This window comes from Petaurus breviceps, unplaced genomic scaffold (assembly GCF_028583685.1).
Source record: "Petaurus breviceps papuanus isolate PSGF00001 unplaced genomic scaffold, PetGlider_PUasm1.0 118, whole genome shotgun sequence".
NCBI classification, from domain to species: Eukaryota; Metazoa; Chordata; class Mammalia; order Diprotodontia; family Petauridae; genus Petaurus; species Petaurus breviceps.
The window spans coordinates 18,535,081-18,545,763 of record NW_027185616.1 but is presented as its reverse complement, the minus strand read 5'-3'; the positions used below and the strand labels follow the sequence as shown (position 1 = coordinate 18,545,763).

At 37.1% G+C, this 10,683-nt stretch overlaps 1 protein-coding gene across 2 annotated transcripts in view; it reads left to right on the top strand.

Moving 5' to 3' along the window:
* DMRT1 (doublesex and mab-3 related transcription factor 1) overlaps positions 1-10,683 on the top strand; it is a 147,789-nt gene that overhangs the window by 93,630 nt on the left and 43,476 nt on the right. For both annotated transcript variants that reach the window (XM_069088200.1, XM_069088197.1), the window contains one exon: positions 554-698. In XM_069088200.1, the coding sequence (XP_068944301.1) occupies positions 554-698 (145 nt within the window). The remainder of the gene's footprint in view (positions 1-553; positions 699-10,683) is intronic.

The following is a 10,683-nucleotide window of genomic DNA, read 5'->3' as shown; positions in this document are numbered from 1 at the left end:
CTTCCTTCCTTCCTTCCTTCCTTCCTTCCTTCCTTCCTTCCTTCCTTCCTTCCTCCCTCCCTCCCTCCCTCCATCCATCCATTCCTCCCTCTCTACCTGGACTATTGGATTGGGATTACTTCAGGAACTATTTAAATAGTTTGTGATCCTTTTTATTTATTTGTAATGATACAGGTTGTTTTCTTGAGACTCAAAAAATGAAATAGAAACATGGGCACATCAGTGTGGATAGTTCATTTAGTGATGCAGAATACAACTCCTCCATTCCTGTCTGTCTATCTGTGCTGAACCATAAGTTTGCCACAGGGGCCTCCCATTGTTCTGAGGGACCCTCTTGACATCTTAAGAGTTCCAGTTGAGAGCACATGGAATGTCCATTACTCACTCTCCCTGTGCAACTAGTCTAGTTTCTTGGCTGATCATGTTTCTTTGATGAGATCCTTTATTCCAGATTCATAAATCTGAAAAATTAGGGGAGTTTGCCTCATAATAAATAGGAGGTACATTTTAAATTTGAATTTATTTCTTAATTTGTTTTATTCCCTTTTAACAGGTGAAGAACACCGAGAATCGTCACGCCATGGGTTCCCAGTACAGGATGCATTCTTACTATCCTCCAGCCTCGTACCTGAGCCAGAGTGTGTCGCAGATCTTTGCTTTTGAAGACGGCCCTTCTTATTCTGAAGCAAAAGCAAGTGGTAGGTGTCTAGCCACCCAGATCTAATTTTAGATGGAGAAGAAAATGTCTCACACTGAAGGAATAGTCATTCACTAACTGGATAAGATTCACTGGTGTTGGAAAGTTTTGTCATAGAGTAATTTTATTTTACAAAGATTCTTTTTAAAAAATCATCTTTTAAAAAAATTACTATTGCCCAGTCTAATGCAACATTTTAACAGGTAAGTATAGTTAATCCAAACCAATCAATGCATTGATCACGTTTGAAAATATATGCCTTATTCTGCCCCTTTAGTCCTTTGAGTTAGGAGGGGAGGGAACCATAAGTCCTCAGAAATCTTCATTGGTCCCTTCATTGCAGTTCTGATCTCTTTCAGTATTGTTTTCCTATTGTACGAATTGTTCTCCCAGGTCAGGTCACTTTATTCTCTTTGCATGGATTCTGTTTTGTTTGTTTGTTTTTTGGAGGGGGGAAGGGAGGGTAATTGGGGTTATGTGACTTGCCCAAGGTCACACAGCTAGTAAATGTTAAGTGTCTGAGGTCAGATTTGAACTCATGTCCTCTTGACCCCAGGGCTGGTGCTCTATTCACTGTGCCACCTAGCTCCCCCACTTCGCATTGATTCTTAACAAAAGATAGTTTTTCCTGATATTTCTGAAATAATGAGAAACTAGATGAGGAACTGAGATGTTTTCATTTGTATCTCTTTATGATGAGAAGGTTGGTCATAACTAATGTGTGCTCCTTGATCATAAACTTGGATGTAAACATTTGAAGATAGTTACAACCGTGAAATTATTTCTGCAACTAATTTCAATGGATGGAATAGTTTTCTTAACCTTGATTTCCTCTTAATCTTGCCTTTCCTGTTTCTGTTCATGGAAGCTCCATTCTCCCAGTTGCTTGGACCCGAATCTTCAATGTAACACCTTTCTTTCTTTCAAATACGTCCAATTGGTCACCAGTTCCAATTCCACTCATTCCCACTGCCACTAACCTAGTCAATAGTAATAAATTTATGGCTAACCTCCTTATTATTAAAGCCTCCTAACCCATCTCCCTGTCTCCAGATTCTGTCCTATTTAATACACCTTACAAACTACAGTCTTTTGATGTTCCTACAGTATCATTTGGATCGTATCATCCCTTGCACAAAAACCTCCAATGTTTTTTCACTGTTTAATGGATCAGATTCAAATTTGGCATGTCTTGTAATGCCAAGATCTAGGTCAAGCCTATGTTTGGGGGAATTTACTGAGTTTAAGAATTGAGAATGTTGGATGCACAACCATTTGGTAGCTATTTTATTGTTTCATTAAGAATTTTTTAAAAACAAATTTATTTATTTTTAATTGACAACATTCACTTCCACAAGCTTTTGAGTTCCAAATTTTATCCCCTTTCCCCCCAAGATGACATGCAATCCAATATAGATTCTACATTCATTATGAATTTTGCTCATATTATTGTGTAATTTTTAGTTGGTCATTGATTCTGTTTCATAAAGGCTGCTATATACAATATCCTCCCTGCCATCCTCCAAACAAAAGTTAGACCCCATACTTTTCTAGCCGTATTTCATATTATCCCCTCAAAAGAGCCCTTGGCAGCTGATCTGGATTATTTTATATTCTCCTGTGCAGAATGGGCTTTCCTACCTCTCCACACCTTTATTTATAACCATTTCCTCTGCTTAGAATGCAAAGGGGACGACGTGGTAGACATTGAATTCAGCACCAGAGGATCTTGGTTTAAATTTCTGTTCGCTTAGAGGCAGTGTGATAGCAGAAACAGAAATGGATTTGGAGTCAAGGGACCTGGGTTCAGATCCCTCCTCTGCCACTGTGAACTTCTCTTTGACCTTTTGCAAGTAGCTTAATCTTTTCTGGGCCTCAATTTCCTCTTCTATAGAATGAAAAGGTTGGAATCTCAGATGACCTTTAAGGTCCTTTCTAGCTGGAAATTTTTGATCTTGGTGATTTTCCATAAGTTCAAATGTATCTTTTGGGGCCTTAACCTACTCATTTGTAAAATGAAGGAGTTCATAACCATTGACTTTTGAGGTCCCTGACAACCCTAAATATGTAATCCTAAAATTCTCCAATGGCCCGGGCTGCCGTCTTAGCCTGGTGCAATTCGATTGGACTAAATGACTTCTAAGTTTTCTTCATGTTCTTAAGTCTTTGATGCTGAGGCCGTATCAGATAAAGCCTCTTCTACAATAAACCTTTTAATCACTCATGTTCTAGACGCCCTTTCCCTGTACCCCCTCTTTCTCTGTACTCGTTCTGTACCTGGTTTATACTAACATTTATGCAGAGCATGTATTATGGGCCGGGCCAGGCACTGTGCTAAGTGTTTTATGAATGTCACCTCATCTGATCGTTTCATAGAGCACTTTCAATGGATAATTTCATACTGCACCTATTTGTATGCCCTCTTCTTCATCTAGCTTTGTTTTCCACTGCTTCCCAGTACCAGCCTTATATGGGAGTCACATTGACTTTATCTTAGCGTTGTATGTCTTACTATACCTTAGGCACTGTGATTACTTATTCATTCATTCATTGATTCATTCAGCAGTGAACAAATGGTTTAATTATTTCTTCGAATTATTATTTTCTGGACATAAGCAAACTAGTCAAAACATTATTCATTTGTCCATTAATTCAACAGTGAACAAATGAATCATTTCTTTTGAGTTATTTACTGAACATAAGTAAACTAGACTTTTTGTAAAAAAACAAATACTTTGGAATGAAAAGTTCTTGAGGATGAAGACATGTTTCATTTTCATCTTCATATATTCAGCACTGAGCACAGGGCTGAGACATGGGTTTTCAATAAATGTTGATTGGGTTGATGATTATGATTCTGTCCTACTCCATATGGTCTGTATATTGTCTGATAAAACAAGTGTCTCAATAGGTTAGAGATGTGTCATTGATGAAATGATTGAAACTCATTCTCACTGAAGGAATATTTCCATAAAGAAAAGTGAGGGCTCTATAGTGTAAACATAATAGAAGACTGCTGAAGGTGTTGGGATTTTGACAAAGGTACGTGGGAAGGGACTCAGAGATTGACAAAGACATATGTTATGAGGGCAAGGGAAAAGGTGATGTCTTTGGAGAGAATAAAGAGTTTATATTTAATATAATATAGCAGCAGAAAACAAAATGAGGAACTTGAACTTAAAAAGGCACCTGAGGCTACATAGTTTGGAATCAAAAGTCCATCAGGGAAAAAGAGAGGCACTTAATAAAAAAGTGTGACATGAGATATATATTTTTAAAAATTTAAACAAAAAGAAATAAAAATATTTTATTAGAAATAAAATTCAAAAAGAATTCTATGAAAAATAAAAGGGACACGAGCTATCAGTGGACATTTGGACAACAAAGATTGTAACTTGGAAAGAAAGAACAATGTAGAAGAAGAGAGGACTCTGCAAAGTAATGTTATGATGACCTTCGAAGAAGACCTTTGAAGAAGACTGACACTTTCTGCTTGAATTAGAAGTTGTTATTTTGAAACTAAGCTATATGCTTAAAATGAGCAAACTTTAAACATTCAAACTCTAGTTTGGCTGATAAAAAGGTTGCTTCCAGAAGTCAGATAATTGCTTACATTTTTGCTTCATCCTCAGTGACTGGCGGAATGGTTTTGAATTGTTTTCTTTTAATATCTTATTTGTAAATATAGTAACTTAATATATGAGTCATAGTTAACAAGGAATTTGATAGTTTTGTGTTATAAACACAATATAACTCTATAGGAAAAGCTTCAGAGATTAGGGAGGATGTGATTTCAGCACAGGAAAGAAGGAGCAGAGGTGTTAGGTGCTTCCCATAGAGGAAGCAGGTAGCAGTTTCTTATGGTATGTATGGATCCATAGGCATCCTAGGAAAGAGGTCTTTCAGAAATGAATGGTTAAAAGAAGCAGCAAGTAGAAGGGATTTTTTTGACTCCTTACTAAGGGGGTAGCAAAGCAATCATATGCTAACCTGATATGAGCAATATCTTTGCAAGTGACATTTGAGTGACATGACATAATACCTCTCCAGAGTGGTCAAACCTGATGACAATTACCCATTCCTGATGATTTATACAGGAATGAATAGACTAAGAAATATTTGTAGTGATAGTGAAGCAATTCAAAACCTTTAGAGGAATGAAATTAGTAATGTGCCCCATCAAAAGAGAAAGGATGATTAGGGAAATAAGAAGATAGTGCCTGAGACAGGAATTTGAATTTCTAGTCCAGTTTAAAGTACGGAAATGATGATGGCCAGGGATGGAATAGAGGTAAGCAGGAACAGTAAAATAGATCCACAAGGGGGCTTTAAATTGAAAATGTAGGGGTAGGGAGAAAGCTGCCCCCACGCATCTGCCAAATCAGATCCCATAACAAGGATGAATCCAATGTCCAAGAAGAGAATGAATGAGTAAAACCCATGGTCTTGGGTATCTGTGCCTAAAATGCACAAAACACAGCTTCAGTAAGCAAGGAGGCAAATTTGACCTTAAATTTATGATTTAGACTTATTAGGGATGGGATTTATGCTTGGAATATGGCTGTGGAAGGGTATAATAAAATGGTATTCAAAAGAAACAAAACAAGTAAACTACATTTACCTATTATCATTATTGCCTTTTGCCTATTACCACAGTCTGTAGTCCAAACTCTACCTATTTCAGTCTTCTCTCCAAGTAATCTGTAGAATACTCCCTGGATAAGATAAACTATTTATTGTTCTCCTGATCCTCACCCAAATATCCTATCATAATTTCCTCTAGTTTCAGGATTTCCTAACTTAAGTACATCTTCTTAATATACAAGAAGAAAATAGTATACATATTTGTGTATGTATGTTTTATTCTGCACCCTTATATATACATGTATGTGTGTGTGCACATATATTTTTTCAATCTGTGTCCTTAGTCTATTACTTCTCTATCTATCATCTATGATAGATAGATACTATTATCTCTCTATATATCTATATATAGTATATCTTATATAGTATCTATATATCTAATAGTATCTATAGATAAATAGTATTATCACTCTATGTTTCATCATTAGCCCTCTGGAATAGTTATTATGTTGATCATAGTTCTCCTGGCTTTCAAAATCATTTGTCTTTACAATGTTGTTAATGTATAAATTATTTTCTTGGTTCTGCTCATTTCATTCATCCATTTATAAGACTTCAGAATTGTACATTTTTTATAATATCGATGTTAAAATATAAATTGTTTTTCCGGTTCTTCTCTCTTCACTCTGCATCAATTTATGCGGGTCCTTCCAGGTCTCTTGGAAATCTATTTTCCTCATTTCTTACAGCACAGTAGCATTTCATCACATTCCCATACCATAGTTTATTCAGCCATTCCTCGATTCATGGGCAGTCCTTGAACTTCAAGATCTTTTTTTTTGCTAAAAGATCTGTTATAAATATTTTTGTGCTTATGGGATCCTTCCCTCTTTTCTTTTGAGTGTATAGGCCTAGTACTGGTATAGCTGGGTCAAAGAGGATGTATTTTATAATTTAACTTTTTTTTTAGTATAATTCCAAATTGTTTTCCAGAATGGTTGTAACCATTCACAATTCTGCTAACTTTCTAGGATGAAATATACACAAGTTATTCCAGTGAGGAAAAGAAGGGCACCTGTTGAAAGACACTGGTGTAATTACACAGAGAACTCATTGTCCATCTTAGACCTAAATTTTAGAAAACATGATGGAGATAAATCTCAAGTTCTGCCTTTGTTTTAAGAAAAGAAAAAAAAAGATTGTAGAGCCATTGTGATAGAAAAATTGGAATAGAAAAGTGTGGGGATTTTAGTGAATTGTAGAGTTTATAAATTGTATGACGTGGTATGCAAAAAAGATAATACAGCCTTCGTCTATGTTGAGAAAGGCATATTTTTAAGAATGAAGGAGATGGCATTTCTGATTTAGTGGACTTCTCTACTTGGCCCTACTCATGTTTTGTCAGGAATGTTATGTTGAGTTTTGGCCACCTAGTTTTAGGAAATGGAGCATGGCTGAAGGAAGATGACTAGGTTGGGGCGAAGCTGAAAACCTTTCTGCACAAGGATTACTTGATGGAATTGGTACCATTTAGCTTAGAGAAAAGAAGACCATGTGGCAATAGAAATTGCAGTCAAATATTAGGATTTTTGTGGAAGAGGGTTGGGAAATAGAAGAACTAGAGGTGCCTTATATATCAAAGAGATAAAGAATTATGTAGTAAAATAGGATTTCCAAATGGAAAGAGGCCCTTGGTGTCACCTGTTGTATCTGACAGCGTGAGAAGATCCACTGAGATCTTTTCTGCCAAATGCACTTTGCTGTCTTTGGGAGTAGATTGGATGCTGGAAGTAGGAATGACACAGTTGGGGGAAAAAAAGAATAACAGGAGAGAGGTCCCCTTGTGTAAGTTAGTTGGGTGTTTTACAACAAAGTGGTTCATATGTGAAGTTCTGCATAAGTGGGATAAGTCTGTTGACTACACCGAAATTAAAATTGCTTTTGAAAGTAAATTATGCCATTCCTCATCTCCTTTTCTCAGTGACTTCCCCGTTCTCTAACCAAGACGCAGCTACACAATTTTCTCTCTTGGGGAGCTGAGCAAGCTTACCATTTGTCTGAAGGTGACAATTTTCACATCAATCACCTCTGCACCACTAACTAATGACCCTCATGGGGCAGGCCAAATTTAGCTAATAACAACATCAATTGCTTCCATTAATTTTTTTTTCTTAGATCCTAGCTCAATGATCTGGTAGTGGAAAATAACTTCTTTTTTTAAAATAGCATTCTAAAGGGAAAAATAAAACTTTTCCTCCCCTGTAAAAGTTATTCCATCCCTCTCTCCATAAGTTTCCATTTCTCCTCTTTAAAAAAAATTACACAACAAACTCATTTCTAAATTATGCACAGCATTTTGGTCTATATGCCAGTGAGTGACTGGTTATTTCCATGAAATGTTATCATTAATATTAATGTTGCTGGGTTTATAATTTAATGAGATTAAATGATTTCTTCTGAACCTGAAAACTCCCTTTTTATGCCAATAAAACTAACTGTGCTTTGGATAAAAGAAGTGCTTTTATAATCTTTGAGAGAAATGTGTGATTTGGAGAGACTCTGGGAGTCTGTAAGAAATTTATTGTAAACATACAAACACATGTATGACCAGAATATGGTCATAATAATACATATTATTATGTATTACCATAGCCCATAATTGAAAGTAAGAATTGAACATTTTCTCTCATACTGTATTTCCTACTAAATTTAAATCTAATTCCAGACCTTTCCTTTAAACCCTGAAGACCGAAAATGGTTATATTTCCAGCATTCCCTTTTAGCTCAGGGAGACAATGCTATATATATAATGGAAAGTCTCTTCTAGCCCTTGAATCTCAGATTCTGTTCCTGCAAATGTAAGTCCCTAAGATGAGGGGAGCACGAAGTGACAGAAGAATTGTACTTAACCTAGATACAAATTGGTAGCATTACTTGCTGCCTTGAGTGGTTTTTGCACTTAGTAGAAAATTTTGTCTCGTCAATAATTATATTTTTCCAGAATACTCGTTGAGAACTGAGAAGTTTCTTCTTCTCACTGTCCAAATTGATGTATTGATTTGGATACCAACACTTAGATATCTCCTCCATGAGATTTAAGAGAGTTGTGTTGATATTATTTTTACCCCCCTTTTCTCAAGTTTGTGGGATTTAGTTGCCATGTAGATGTGTATCCCTAGCATCTCCAGGGTTATTGTAGTAGATGTTCTCAACATAACTTTCCATTCCTTCTGTGTTAATTGCCCATTTGTCCTGGGTAGAGTAAACATGAGAGGGGAATTTAAATGACCTGCTTTTCATTAACTTTGATTTTGTGAATGGTAATGGGTGAAGCTCTCGGTGGGAAGCAGCTGGCACCTGGATGTGAAGTGGTCACACTTTATGACAGTGCTGTCACTGGGCTAATGAGGCAGCTGGGGGTAGAGTGCTGGAGCTGTAGTCAGGAAAGCCTGCGTTCGGATTCCACTTTAGGCATAGGTTTAGAGGTAGAAGGGACCTCAGATGTTGTAGAGTCCAGCACCCTCTTGGTGCCTTAGAGAGGTGAGAAGTGATTAGCCCAGGTCACTCAGGTCAGAGACAGAGCTGGGATTTCCCCCTGTAGTACCATACAGATGAATAGCATTGCAGCCCTGAGCCAAAGTCACTTAAAACTCTCTGAGGGTTGGTTTTTTTCATCTGCAAGGTGGGCATGATGATAGCATGTTCTTCACACAGTTGTCAGGATCAAGTGAGATACTGTACTTAAAGTGCTTTGATAAATATGGAGGCAGCTAAGGTGGTAAAGTGGATAGAGTGCCAGACCTGGAGTCAGGAAGACCTGAGTTTAAATTTGCCCTCAGACACTTATTAGCCGTGTGACCTTGGGCAAGTCACTTCACCCTATTTGTCTCAGTTTCCTCATCTGTAAATGAACTGGAGAAGAAAAAGGCAAACCACCCCAGTATCTTTGCCAAGAAAACCCCAAATGAATTAGAAAACCACAAAGAATTAGACACGACCAAAAAGAATTGAAAACAACAAATATAAATAGGAACTTCTAGAATCTAGGCTAGAGGACTTTTTTGTAGGCATACCTTCTTTGCTTGCTAGTCCAGCAAACTTTCTTTGGAGTTGAGAGTGAAAAGTATCATAAAATCATAGGTTTAAAACTGGAAAGAAACTTAGAGGCATCCAGTGCAACCTCTCATTTAATAGAGAAGGAAATTGAAGTCTACTTGTGGCTTAGAGGGTAGCACAACTGGGGTTTGGACCCAGTTCTAATGATAGAGGCAGCGTGTTCTTGTCTCTCTCTCTCTCTCTCTCTGTCTCTCTCTGTCTGTCTCTCTCTCTGTGTCTCTCTGTCTCTCTCTCTGTGTCTCTCTGTCTCTCTGTCTCTCTGTCTCTCTCTCTGTCTCTGTCTCTCTGTCTCTCTCTCTCTGTCTCTGTCTCTCTCTCTCTCTCTCTCTCTCTGTCTCTGTCTCTCTCTTCCTCTCTCTCTGTCACACACACCATATGAGCATGCTTATTATTTAGTAGTGATAACTGCATAAGGAAAATATATGTTGTGGTACCTGATGACATAATGGTGACCTTAGCACTCCTTTTGATATAATAACATTTTGTTCTCCTATTATGCACTTAACACATTCTAATTGTTCTATGTTCACCTATAACTTATCTCCCCTACTAGATGCTAATTTCCTTGAGAATAGTAGATACATTTTATTTATCTTTATAATTCTTAAGTACTTAGTAGAGTGCATAGTAGGTGTTTAGGCATATATCAGTGAATGAATGAATGTACCTCCTATTCAGAATAATATAGGAAGTTAAATTGGAATACTTATTAATGAGCAAAAAAGTTAGTTTTTCTATTTCTACTTCTTAGTATATACCTTTTATTCTTTCTTCTTCCCTCCCAACCTCTTTTAAAAAATCCCAAAGAAGAAAAAAAATGTTTATTATATTCTAAATGAAAAGTTTGGCCAGATTGAGGGATGCTAGGCCATAATGCATACTCTCTAAGGTAAGGTGCTGTGTGGCTTAGAACAGTCACTACCAAACTGTTGTCTAGAAATAGCAAGTAGTTCAGAGAGAGCTACCTGCAGTAGGTGAGACTAACTCACCTAAGGAAAATCTCTTTACCCACTCTGGTGCTTTAAAAAGAATAGTCATTTTGCATCCTATTCTGACATTAAAGACAGGTTATTTCTCCTGTTTTATAATGTCATGTAGTCCTACCGTGTTTCCCCGATAATAAGACCTATCCCGAAAATAAGCCCTCCCCTTACTGTGTAAGATTCCTCTAAAATAAGCCCTCCCCCGAAAATAAGCCCTATTGAGATTGCTACTGTAGTGAAGGTGATCCCCTGCGCTACATGCTACATTACGGTACCCTCTGTATGCACCGTTCCCCCCCCCCC